Source organism: Schistocerca serialis, chromosome 2 (genome assembly GCF_023864345.2).
Source record: "Schistocerca serialis cubense isolate TAMUIC-IGC-003099 chromosome 2, iqSchSeri2.2, whole genome shotgun sequence".
In the NCBI taxonomy this organism is placed as follows: Eukaryota; Metazoa; Arthropoda; class Insecta; order Orthoptera; family Acrididae; genus Schistocerca; species Schistocerca serialis.
Window position 1 is genome coordinate 860,971,449 of NC_064639.1, and position 14,352 is coordinate 860,985,800.

Genomic DNA, 14,352 nt, shown 5'->3' on the forward strand with positions numbered 1-14,352 from the left:
TTCGTTGACACATGAAGGAACTGCAATTCTTCTACCTGTACATATGAGCCTCATCAACAAATTGGGATATCTGGTCAATGAATACCTACAGCAGAAATATAGTTGAATGTTCAGAGATTTCACAGAAATCATACCTCCAATGCCACTTCAATATTTACCATAGGGTAATAATTATCTGATCTTTGAAGAGGTCTGGGTAAAATGTTCATTAATTTATGGTACATCATATAGTAATCAAACTGCTTCATTTTCTGAGTGAATAGTTTCTTCAATTTTTCTGAATTGCTCCAGAAGTTCATTACATTAGACAGCATGGAGAGCAATTATGCAAAATAAGCCAGCACTCTGGTCTTCAAATCATTGAAATACAAGACAAGTCTACCTCTATCTGTGAAACATGTGAATTAAATGTTTGATTAGTTTATCTATGTACTGATTCAATTTTAACTTGATCATGTCTCCCAACAAATTTTACACATTCTGTATTGTACAGTTTCTGATCATTAATGTTTATTTCTGGTGCCAATAACTAACTTTTATTTGTTTGAACCTGTGCTATATCACCCTTCGTGGGATTATAAGACTTACATAAAACAACTGGATGTTTTAATTCACGTATCAAAAGTGAGTCAGTTTTTATTTAACTCACTACATGTACATGATCAATAAAATTACTGATAGGAGAAACAAAAACCAGGATCTTTTACGTAAAACTTCAGTTTATTTCTAAATAAAAAAGATAACATCAGTCAGTGAAAATTTTCAATAAAAAATCACAGTTTCTGCAAAACAGTAAGCAGAACTAAGAATAAATACAATAAGCTGGGAGCACACTATGTGACTACTGTAAAGTGAAATAATTGTGAAGCAAGAGGATATTTTTTATACACAATAAGTTATGATAAGAAGAAATTTGCCCACAGCAAAAGAGTTTTCTGAAAAGGAAAGTTGCTACTCACCATATAGTGGAGATGCTGAATCGCAAGTAGGCACAAAAAAACGACTGTCACAATATAAGGTTTCAGCCAATAAGGCCTTTTTCAACAAAGGCAATTATGCAAAATAAGCCAGCCCTCTGGTCTCCAAACCATTGAAATACAAGACATGTCTACCTCTATCTGTGAAACACGTTGAAAAAGGCCTTATATTGTGACAGTTTTTTGTTGTGCTTATCTGTGACTCAGCATCTCCACTATATGGTGAGTAGCAATTTTCCTTTTCAAAATATGGTTACATTCCATCCTGAATTTTCCATTGTTTGATAAATGAGTATTCTTATTTAGTTACCAACAAATTAATTACAGTGTTATGAAACTGGAAAATAACTTGATAAAAATGTCTTCATTAGACATATTTATAATACCTAAGCATACACTGTCACTGGTCCAGGACATTGCATTGCAGTAGTGCAAGTTAAACTTGAGAAAATGTCACAATTTCAGGATTTTACAATAATAAGTTCTACATTAAGAATTAATGACGTGTTATTTTCGTTAATGCGCCAGTTGTAGTAGAGAAGCACTTTCAGTTACCACATTGAAATTTTATTGAGTCATAGCATATACATATTTGTTAGCATTATTCACCATTTAGAAGAATGCATTTATGAGCACCGTAAACTCTTATAAGAACACCACTTACAGGGCACACTAACATTATGTGGTGAATGAAATATGTATTTTAAAAGGATAATTTCAAATTTATAATTTCTTATAACAAACATGCAGTTAACAATTCTGCTCTAAGTAAGACTAAAAATATTTGTTCATTGCCTCTTCATGACTAGGATTGTGTGCTCCATCCATTATTGTCACAATACACACACATACAATTTGGTGCAAAAAGGTTGCTACAAAAATCCATCATTTTTGTGAGGTGGAATTTCCATTGTCAGAATGTTTGACATAAATTTCCTTTTATGTATCTTTCCCTGTCATTTCTTGAGTATAAGCCCAAGTATTGAATATTATATACATATTACATTAAAAAAGTGTTGGCACTGCAATTCAGGTTGGAGGACAAGCATTTGTCAGAATTTTATATTGAATGTGTAGTAACTGATAAAAGCAATTTCCTGAGGAGGTTTATAAACATTCATCCCACTGCACATTTGTGATCATTTGCTCTGAGCCCTTTGTTTCAATCAGAACTACACAGGAACTTGGATAATGTGATGAATATCACTGTCAATACTTCATGCAACAAGTAATTCTTTATTCTGAATATTATCTGAATGACTAAATAACAGTAAGACATTGATACCAAAAATAACTCTTGAGAACTGATATCTCACAAGAAAGTACAATTCTGCAGCTGCAGGCTTCTGTTTTGGTTTATTGCCATGTTATTATACAGTACTGCATCACACAGTTGGAACTTTATATTTGTTTGACTAGTTTGTAAATACACAGGTGTGTATATGAGAGAAATATTCTTTGCGGGGTTTCCTCTTTAGTTATCCAGAACAGATGATGCTGAGATCCACTGCATTCTGATAAGCAGCTGCATATTTCTCATGAGCTGTAACATACAACAGATGAAAATTAATTTGTCTTTCTTTCTTCCTTAGACACACACACACACACACACACACACACACACACACACACACACACACACAAATGCATGCAGCAAAAACAGATCCTTATCATTGTCCTCATATAATGACTACCGGAAAAATAAATTGAACAACCAACATTCACCATGTCTGTCTTAGCCAATGTAACTCATATAAACACAACAAAATTATAGGTCTTTTTTTGTACCATAGCTACTTTGAGGCAATTATGAGATATGGTGTTGCCGTTTGGAGAAATGCTAGCAACTTGACAAGAACTTTAACCTTGCAGAAAAAAAAAATTGTATTGAAAATGTGCAATACAAGGCCAAGGGAATCTTATTGGTCACAGTTAAGAAACATAAATATTCTAAATGTTCTCTCTACAGCTGCATCAACATACATTCATACATACTCCGTAAACCATCACATGGTATATGCTTGTAAGTGCCTCCTACCAATACTAGATACTCATTTCCTTTCCTATTACATTTGTAAATGTAGTGAGTCAAAAACAACTGTCTATATGCCTCTGTATGTGTCCTAATTTCTCTTTACTTGTCTTCATGGTCCTTACATGAAATATATATTGATGGCAGCAGAATCATTCTGGAGTCACCTGCAAATACTGTTCTCTAAATTTTCTCAATAGTGTTTGCAAGAAGAACATTAACATACCTTCAGAGATTGCCATTTGAGTTCACACAGCATCTCTGTAACACTCGTATGTTGATCAAACTTACCAGTAACAAGTCTAGCAGCATGTCTCTGAACTGCATCAATATCTTCATTTAATCCTTTCACTATGGGAGAGCTTAACATGAGCCCAACTTTCAATCATTTTACAAGCTTCAGAATGACATATACTGAGATAACTAACTGCAGAACATGAAAAGAACTACAATTGTTTTGTAGTGGAATGGCATCAGGACTAGATAAGATACCATTAAGATTCTACAGAGATTATGTGAAGGAACTTGTTCCCTTTCTAGCAACAATTTATTGTAGGTTGTTAAAGCAATGGAGGGTACCTAGTGAGTGGAAAAAATGCAGGTCATTCCCATTTTGAAAAAGGGTCAGGGTAGATGCACATAATTGTAGGCCTATATAGTTCATATCAAATTTTTCAAGACTCGTGGAATATGTTTTATGATAATGTATTATGATGTTTTTTGAGAATGAAAATGTCCTCTACAAAAATCAACATGGATTCACAAATAGAGATCTCATGAAACTCAGCTCACTCTGTTCCTCCATGAGATCCATAGCACTGTTGACATCAGCACTCATGTTGATGCAGTGTTCTTTAACTTTAGCAAGGCATTTGACACTGTACCACACCACCTCTTAGTGAAAAAATAATTCAACTTACCAAGTATTGGACCAGATCTGTGACTGGATTCAAGACTTCCAGGCAGATAGAATTCAACACTTACTCTTCATGGAACAAAATGGACATAATCATATAAAGGCAGTTTCATGGGTGTATGACATGGAAGTATGACAGTTACTGTTTACACTGTGTATGAATGATCTAGGAGAATATATCTTAAGCTCTTTGAGGAAGTTTCTATATAATGTACTTATCTATAAAAAGGGAACAACACCAGAAGACTGCAATGATTTGCAGAAAGATCTACAGGGGTTTGATGAATGGTATAGGGACAGGCAGTCGATGCTGAATGTGAATGAAGGCAACATATTGCACAAACACAGGAAAAGAAAGCCACTACTGTACAAGTACCCTATTGATGACAAACTGTTGGAAACAGTAACTACCATAAAATATCTAGGGGTATCTATCCAGAGTGAGCTTAAATGGAATTACCATACAAAAAAAGTAGTAGAAAAAGCAGATGTCTGACAGATTCACAGGAAGAACCTTAAGGAAGTGTTATCTATCCAATGAAGAAGTGGTTGAGAAGGCACTTGTTCCACAGTTATAGAGTATTGTTCATCACTCTGGGACCATTAACCATTAAGTGCGATAGAAGAAATAAAGAAGATCCAACAAAGAGTGATGTGTTTTGTCATGGGATCATTTAGTCCACAGGAGAGCGTTACTGAGATGCTCAGGAAACTCCATTGGCAGATGCCACAAGTGAGGCTTTGTACATCACAGAGAGGTTTACTATTGAAATTCTGAGTCACTACTTTCTGGGAACATCTGCCCACATATGTCCCATGACATGACTACAACAAGAAAATTCAAGAAATTGGAGCTAATACCAATAATCATTCTTCCCATGTGCCTTTTGCAAGTGGAACAGGTAAGGGTGGGATCATGTAGGGCTACCAAAAATACCCTCCACCACACATTGTCAGGTGTGTTGCAGAGTAATGATGCAGATGTAGGTGAATTAGACATCATGAGGGTCCAAACCACTCAAGTACAGCTCAAGAAATGGTTGCACAAGTGGTCTATTTATGTTATCCTTTACACTGAGCTGCACTTCTCCCAATAAACTTAGGTCAACTATTCGCCTCCCCTACTAGCATCCTTGCAAGCTTGTTCCATTTCATATCACCTTGCAAATTTATGCTGGGATATCACTGTGGCTGTGTGAAGGAGCACACCACTAATTCTGTATTTGAACACTATAGTATTGTTACTCATCTGAATTAACTTCAGTTTTCTACATTTGCAGCAAGCTGCCATTCATCACACAAAACAGAAAGTCATCTTATATCCTCCTACAATCACTCAATGACACCACCTTCTCATATGCTAAGTATCACCAGCAGTCACAGATCATTGTTTCCCCTATCCGTCACATCATTTATGTATACAGAGAACAAGAACAGTCTATACACTTCTTTCAGGCACCCCTGATGCTACCCCTGTCTTTGATGAACATCCATCATCAAGGACATTGCACTGGGTTCTATTACATTTTTAAGCCACTCACATATCAGAAAAACTATTCTGTATGCCTGGACCTTCATTAACAGTCTGAGATGGGACACAATTCAAATGCTTTCTAGAAATTTTGAAATTTGGAGACTGCCTGTTGCCCTTTATCCATAGGTCACAGGATATCATGTAAGAAAAGGGAAAGCTGAGTTTCACATGAGTGATGCTTTCTAAATCCATGCTGATTTGTTGACAGAAGCTTTTCTGTCTCAAGGAAATTTATTATATTTGAACTTAGAATGTATTCAAACATTTGCAGTAAACCTGTGTTAAGGATACTGGTATGTAATTTTATGGATCCATTCTTATACCCATCTTATATATGGGAGTCACCTACATATTTCCCATTCACTTGGGACTTTGCTCTGGGTGTGAGCTAAGTAAAAGGACAGTGCAGTAGTGCTCTCTGACAATCCGGACTAGGATTCTATATGGTCCTGTCACTTAATTTGTTTCGTATTCTTTCAGCTGCTTGTCTATGCCAAGGATGCCTACTACTGTGTCCTCCATATGGAAGTCTGTGCTATGGTCAGATGATGGTATGTCCTTATGATCATCCTGCATGAATGATTTCTTAAATTAAAACTTCCATTTGCAATTTTCTATTGCCACACCAAATTGGTTGATGATTGACTGGATAGAAGGCTTCATCCTGATTAATGACTTTACACAGGATCAGAGTTTTCCTTTAGGTTTTTGGCAAAGTCTTTCATTAAAGTTTGACAGTGGAAGTTGTTGTATGCTTTGCATATCAATCTCTTGATAGATACACAGATTTCTACTAACTTTTGCATGTTGACTTTTCCATGTTCTTTTTGACAACCAAGTCTGCAACAATCTCTGTTTCCTCAGTATTTTCTGAATTTTGTTATTTAAATTTGGTAGGTCTTTTCTGTCCTTAGTCCACTTACATGGCATATACTTTTCTAGAACATGATTTACAATCACTTTAAACTTTGCCCATAAATCCTCTAGGTTCATCATATTGGAACCAAATGATGTCCATTCATTGTCTTAGTTTCTATGAGGACATCATACACTAATCCCTGTCTCTATACTGACACTGTTGAAAAGGTCAGGGCAGATTGAAGCTATGAAGTGTAAAATATTTCCATTACATATGGGTTCTCAAATTAGCTGCTCAAACCAGTTTCCAGGAAACGTGTTGAGAACTTCTTCACAAGAATATCTGTGCATACCACCTGCAGCAATGAATCCACAGCCATTGCAGTCTATATTCCAGTTAATATTGTATAGTCAGGGTATTTCAGCACAAATGATCATGAACTTTCTCTGAATGATTCTACAACTATTATGGTGAAATCAGGTGGCTGCTAAAAATGGGGTATTGGTCAGTTCACTAAGTAATCTGGCCAGTTGTCAAGCACTGAATCATATGTTGCTGGCTACCAATCTCTTCAGCTGAACTTTTCACACCTTATTTCAGTGAATAACATCTGTAATTGAAATGTTAAACTCTGAAATACCAGATATCTGAAATACCTAAAATACTTGTAATTACTTAATATTGTAACAGCTGACTTACATTCTTCCAGTTAGCAAAGGTTGTTGACATACTGTAATTACAACCATGTTTGAAACTAAACAATAATCCAAAATCAAATAGATTGGAAAGAATTTGAAATTACAATAGCACTCAGTCTAGTCTGGTAATGATCATAATGCTTAATCAACCTTCGGAATTACTAAAAAATAGAAATAGACATACATTCAAGAATGCCAAATTTGCAAAACCATTTCTACATCACATCACAAAGCTTAGGAGACAGAATATCCAGAATAGATTTCTACTTTGAAATGTCAATTTGACTAAAGAATTTTGATACAAATTCTGAGCCCAAATTACCTTTACTCAAAAAAAGCAAAAACTATAAATTATATTTTTGCATGAAAGAATGACTACATAAATACTGAAATAGTTCATGAAAACCACCAATAACAGATACATTTTTTAAATATTGTGCTTTTTAAAGGCCTACATAAGAAAGAAAAATATGAATGTAATCATTCACTTTATATTGCCAGTAATTCAGCAATTATGAGACATTTTGACTCAATAAGACAAGACAATCATTTCTTGATCTAGCCAGTAATTCAACAATTAAGAGACATAATGACTCGACAAGAGAGACAATCTTCTTTTATGTGTGTGTTCTGCCAACACTTGGTGGGTAGTTATTATCTGTAACTTACAATTCTCCCTCATTGTGCTGATGAGCAGACATACTTGTAAAGGGCTATTGTGTATTAAATCATTGCACAATAGTAGCACTGATTGTGGAATGTATTCTCGAACTATGAGAGTTAATTTTTCATCCAGATTAATAAATTAACTTCTGCAGACAAATTGTATGGCCAGTATTTTTATTTCTAGCAATACAGGTACTGTTAAAAGAGATCTGCACAGAATACATGATGACTCTGGAAAGACAAACCTGCAACGCAATTTCAACTTGGAGAATACCGACACAAGATAAATAATGTCATTGAATTGTTTGGGTATTCTTGAAATTACTGAGTTTATCGTGCTAACTTCACATATAACGTGACTGCACTTATGGACTCTAGACGGGATCCATCTTTTCAATATATATTCCATGCCTCATTAATTGTGGTGGAGCTTTCTACTTCAGGTTTCATGCAGCTCACAGTTCTCAGAATAATTTAAGCATGACAAGTTTCCTGGAAGACAGTAAACTCAGGAACTTTTTTACCAATGCTTTGGTAATTTACTCTTAAAATGTTGATAAACCAAATGTCATTATTGCATACACAGCCTGAGAAGGAAAATCTTTCCTTCTCATCCCGTGCAGTAAGTCTCCCCTGACCCGCGGTTCTGGGTGACTTTCCCGAAATCTTCCCCTTTTCCTAGACCTCTCCAGTCCTTTTCCTTCACCCCTCTTCTTTCCCCTTCAATCCTTGTGCCTGAAGAAGTAGCCACTGGCTCTGAAAGCTTGCCTAATTACAACCTTCTTTTATGTGTGTGTTCTGCCACCACTTGGTGGGTAGTTATTATCTGTAACTTACAATTCTCCCTCATTGTACCTATATGAAGTAATTCTATTCACAAACAAAAATCTTAAACTGTTTCTTCAAAACAGCTTGCAGCACTGGTACGAAACTAGGAACAAAGAAAGTTTCATGCTCCCTACATGAATGTGATGAATGGCATCTTTGCCTTGTCACACAGATACTGCAATATATGGAAATGAATATATGCAACACATTAAGTGACAAAAATTTTTGAAAGGTTGAAACTGTGTCATTTACAAGAAAATTGTGGAGGTGTCTGATACAGAAATACTATTACTTTGCTGAGGAATTTTTAATAGTGAACTGATCATTTGAGGATGATAAAAAATCAAATTCAGACTCTGGAGTTCTATGATAACTAATTTGTATTCCATGTGTAATCTATTCTAGTTACAAGCTGACAAGTCTCCTGTACACTAAATTAATAATTTAACTTGTATGTTAAATGACAATAAAATTCTGATTCTGTAATTTCCCCTCCATCTTCATTAGCTTACATATGGATGAGATATAGAAAAAACATACAAGCACATGCCGCATTTTAACAGTTTCATAGATAAGATAAAAATATTCTTTTATGATCATTTTAAATTCAAAAATTAAATGTAGAATGCAGTCAAAAAACAATGCCCAGTAGTTAGAAGAAAACACAGGTCCCACCAGCCTACAAGAAGGGTGATAGAAGTGTCCCGCAAAACTTCTGTCCGGTATCTTTGACATCAATTTGTTGTATAATCTAAGAATATATTTTTAGCCCTAACATAGAGAGGTTATCTCTAACAGAATGACTTCTTCCATGCCATCCAGCACAGATTACAAAAACTCCAATCCTGTGAAACCCAACTTGCATTTTTTTTACTTGACTTATTGAAAGCCTTGGATCAATGCAGACAGATAGTTGCAGTATTCCTCAATTTCCAAAAAACATTTGACTCACTACCACATCTATGCTTATTATCAAAAGTATGGTTGTATGGAGCATTAAGTGAGAATTTTGACTATATTGAGGATTTTTTGGTACAGAGGAAAGAGCAAGTTATCTTGGATGGATAGTCTTCAACAGAAGCAGAAGAAATTTTGGATGTGCCTCAGGGAAGTGTGTTGGGACTTCTGCTGTTCATGTTACATAACAATGGTGTTACAAATAACATTAATAGCAACATCAGATTTTTTGCAGATGATACTGTCTGAGAAACACTGCACAAATATTTAGTAAGATCTTAATAAGATGTCAAGGTGGAGCAAAGACTGGCAACATGCTTTAAATGTTCAGAAAAAGATAAAATTGTGCACTTCACAAAACAAAACAAAAAAATAATTAAATAAAAAAAAAAGTATTATCATATGACAATAATATCAATGAGTTGGAGTCAGTCAACTTATACAAATACCTGGGTGTGACATTTTGCAGGGATATGAAATGGAGTAATCACCTATGCTCAGTTGTGAGTAAAGCAGGTGCAGACTTCAGTTTATGGGTGGACCACTAAGGAAATGCAAACAGTCTAGAAAAGAGACTGCTTACAAACCAAGCATGTGACCTGCACCAAATAGGATTAGCAGGGGATGTTGAACATATACAGAGAAGGGCAGTATGAATGGATACAGGTCTGTTTGACCAGTGGGAGTGTGTTACAGAGATGTTGAAGAAACTAAACTGACAGACTTTCGACAAGAGTTGTAAACTATCCCAATAAAGCCTACTTACAAAGTTCCAAGAACCAAATAATGACTTTTAGGAATATACAACAACCCACTACGATACCCCCAAAGTGATCATGAGCACAAAATTACATTAATTATACCGCATGTGGAGGCATTTAATCAATCATTCTTCCTGTGTTTCTTACATGAATGGAATGAGAGAAAAGACCTGATAACTTGTACAGAGGGAGGTACTTTCTGTCATGTAGTTCACAGTGGTTTGCAGAGTATAGATGTAGATATAGATCTTTGAAACATGTATTATTAGTAGCATAAAATTAGGGATGTAGTGTCCAGAAAGGATCTTTTGCTCTATTGCATAAAGTGTGCTGTTTATAAACCTCCTGACATAGCACTCCCCTCTTGTGTCAGTACCTCCCAGGACTGGAGCAGGTGAATCATGTTCTCTGGCAGGGTTTTGATTACCTCTCGTCATGCCCTGAAATGAGGAATATCCTACCAGCTATCCTTGCCACCCCTGCCAAATGGTATCCTGATGTCCACAAAACCTATATAATATCCTTGTCCATCCATACTCCAATCCTGCTCTCAATCCCTTGCCTCATGGCTCATATCCCTGCAATAGATTTAGTTGTAAGATCTGTCCCACACATCCTCCCACTATCACCTATGTTAGTCTGGTCACAGGCATCACCTATCACATCAAAGATAGGGCTACCTGTGAAAGCAATCATGTGATCTACAAACTAAGCTGCAACCACTGTGTTGCTTTCTACATGGGCATGAAAACCAACAAGCTCTCTGTCCTCATGAATGGCAACTGACAAACTGCAGTCAAGAGGCTACTGGACCAGCCAGTTGCTGAACATGCTGCCGAACATAATGAGCTTCACTTCAGTGACTGCTTTACAGCCTACACCATCCATGTCCTTCCTACCAACACCAATTTTTCCGAAGTGCCCAAGTGGCAACTATCCTTGCAATATATCCTACATTCCCATAACCCCCTTGCCTCAATCTTCCCTAGTGCCTGTCGTTCACTCACCTATCTCCTTCCTGGATCCCACTCCTACACAGCCTCCTATTCCACCAATGCACCTAGTCGTATTTTTCCCCTCCTCTACTTCCCCCCCCCCCCCCCCCCCCCAGTCTCCAGCCACAAGACTGCACCTAGCAGCCCGACCACAAGCTGCACTAATCCTCTTCCACCTCTACCTTGCTATCCCTTGTCATTCCTGCCCCAGTCTCCTCCTTGCCGCATAACTCACAGATTGCTTCTCCCATTGCATGCAGTTGCTCACAGTCTGGCCTCAGTTACCAGAGAGAGTGATCATATGTGTGTGAGTTGTGCTTGCATGAATGTGTGTGTTTTCTACTTTAGCAGAAGGCCTTTTGGCCAAAAGCTCAAATATGTAGCAGGCTTTTTGTTGTGCCTTTCTGTGACTCAACATCTCCTCTATATAGTGAGTAGCAATCTATCTTTTTCATTATATTGTTACTTAAAGACTGGTCCAGTTGTGTCATTACAATGCTATATTTTAAGTGAATTAATTCTAGGCTCTTTGCTTGTTCATTACTGTAATGGGGCTTAGTTGTTGGGTAAATAATATAGTAGAAAAGGAGGGGTGGGGGTGGAGTAAAGCAAGACTGCTGGGACGTAGTTCATTAGCTTGCTGGACTCTATGATAAAACTTCATTGTAATGATAAATAAGCTCCCACAGTATCTGATAAATGGTAACTTATGACTTGTAACTCGCTGTCAAAATAGTTAGATGCATGCCACCAAGAAGTGCACAACTGGTGGCAGAGCAATGCCGTATGGGTAAATTATTGGTTGATACAGTCATCCTGGGAGTCTGTTCCAGTCTGTTTTCTACTTGACAGACCTAATGGTTGACACACCTAATGGAGTAGCAGAAGTGTTTTCTGTCACATTTACTGAACCTATAATTAAGAAGTCTTGGCTGTCTGCTTATAAAATACTTCTCACATTTTTGTAATTGTGACATGATAGAAATACTGGAAAATCTACTTCATTACCTATACTTCACAATCATTTCAAAAGAGAAACTTTTTACTGGGAGCCAATTGTGAAGCAGAATTTCAGAAATTAATTTATTGAACATCATCATATGTAACTTTATGAAGGATTGCATCTCTAGCTATGGATACCATATTAGGAGTGGTAGTAACCCTAAACTATATGATATCTTTAGGTGAAATCATTAAAATTTCTAAATATCAGTTGATCTATCAAAAAAACAAAAATTGATTAGAATTTTTTCTTACCACGAATAAGACTATCCAGTTCATCTTCTTGGTCATAAACAATGAAGTCCTTTGGACGCAGACCACTGAACATGTTGACTATACTTGGCTTCAGATTGAAGAAGAAGAGAGGTTGACGTCTTACTGAGAAGTCATGTGTTAGACATTCAACAACCTGAAAGCAATGGCTTCACTCATCACAACTGTAATTTAAAGTTATTTACATGTAAATGTTCTGTCTTGTTATCTACTGATTATTATAACCTTTATTATCCTGGTGCAAAAGGTAACAATGAATTTTTTATGGAATTAGCAATCCTGGATCATAATTTTTGTTGTAGTTTTTCAAAGAAAATATGTAGAAATGCGAGACTGAAAATTTGAATTCATTGGCAGGAATTATTCATTACAACGCTGAGACGAGTATAAACACTAGCATCACAATAAATTAGGGCTGTCATTGAATTTTAAAAAGGAGCAGTAATTTAAAAATGGGAAATGTGGAATCACTGGTATATAAAACATACTCTGGAATTCATACATAGATTATTAAAGGTGTCTCACAACTCATGAGTCTCTGTGATACCTTAAATATCACTCATACAGTTCCTTCTAACAAGTTGTAATTATGCATGACCTTTTCATATTGCACAAATCATCTACGCTGCAGATTTTTAAAGAAAAATACACATGACAAACAAAGTTTCGAGTCAGAACTTCTAAATATTATGAAATAAGCCTTACCTCCAGGAATCTCTTTAACAAATAAAATAAAAATGTACATACACAAAAGGGGATGCAATAAAAATCAGGCATGAATGTCAACTTACACAAGACCAAAAATCAGTTTGTAATAGTCTCAACAAACATTTTATTTCACCAACATTCCAAGTACGGAGTCACTTAGCACGACAAAACACTACTACACAACAATTAGGGCATTTAATTTGAGGAAGTGGAAGAGCAACACATAAACAAAATAATTCAAGAAGTAAAAAACAAACACTGAAATTGTTGCAATGCTCTTTCCAACACAGTAATTAAAACAGTACAAATGTCATGTTTAAATCAATTACATATGTCATCAAAGAAGGCATAATGAGACCAATATATAAAAAAGAATCCAAGGAGAAAGCATCAAACTACAGATCAGTATCACTAGTTTCCACATTTAGTAAGAATCTTTCATTAGTAATGCTGTGTCAACTTAGTTCCTTTTTTTCATTCGAAACAATCTCCTCACAGGAAATCGAGATAGATTTGGAAAATATGGCAATACCACAGGAGGTATCACACAATTTTTACAAAAAGGCTGTAGCTACCTAGAGGACAGAAGGAATATTGTTTGCAAATTTTTAGTTCTTACAACTGTATTTGGTTTGGTCAACCATGAACTGCCCTTACAGAAACTGAAGGTATACAATAGACACCAGTTGAACTCCTATCTATGCATGTAATAATCATACAAAATACACTGATAAAAATTATCAAAATGGTGTGAGAAAACCAACATTCTCACTGTAATTATAAAAAATAATCCTGAGTGTGCCACAGGGGTCAATTTTGGGAACATTTCTTTTTCACATGCATATAAATGACATCATAAAACTTCGTAATTTCCATACAGTTATTTTTAGTTCTTACAACTGTATTTGGTTTGGTCAACCATGAACTGCCCTTACAGAAACTGAAGATATACAATAGACACTAGTTGAACTCCTATCTATGCATATAATAATCATACAAAATACACTGATAAAAATTATCAAAATGGTGTGAGAAAACCAACATTCTCATTGTAATTAAAAAAAATAATGCTGAGTGTGCCACAGGGGTCAATTTTGGGAACATTTCTTTTTCACATGCATATAAATGACATCATAAAACTTCGTA

The 14,352-nt window shown here is 35.8% G+C and overlaps 1 protein-coding gene across 1 annotated transcript in view; it reads right to left on the reverse strand.

The window, feature by feature from the left end:
* Positions 1-753: 753 nt before the first annotated feature.
* Positions 754-14,352, reverse strand: part of LOC126458163 (sodium-independent sulfate anion transporter-like) — a 177,883-nt gene continuing 164,284 nt past the window's right edge. The window contains exons 12-13 of the mRNA XM_050095031.1: positions 12,481-12,634; positions 754-2,520 (exon numbers count right to left, since the gene is read on the reverse strand). Coding sequence (XP_049950988.1) covers positions 2,456-2,520; positions 12,481-12,634 — 219 coding nt within the window. The 3' untranslated portion in view covers positions 754-2,455. The remainder of the gene's footprint in view (positions 2,521-12,480; positions 12,635-14,352) is intronic.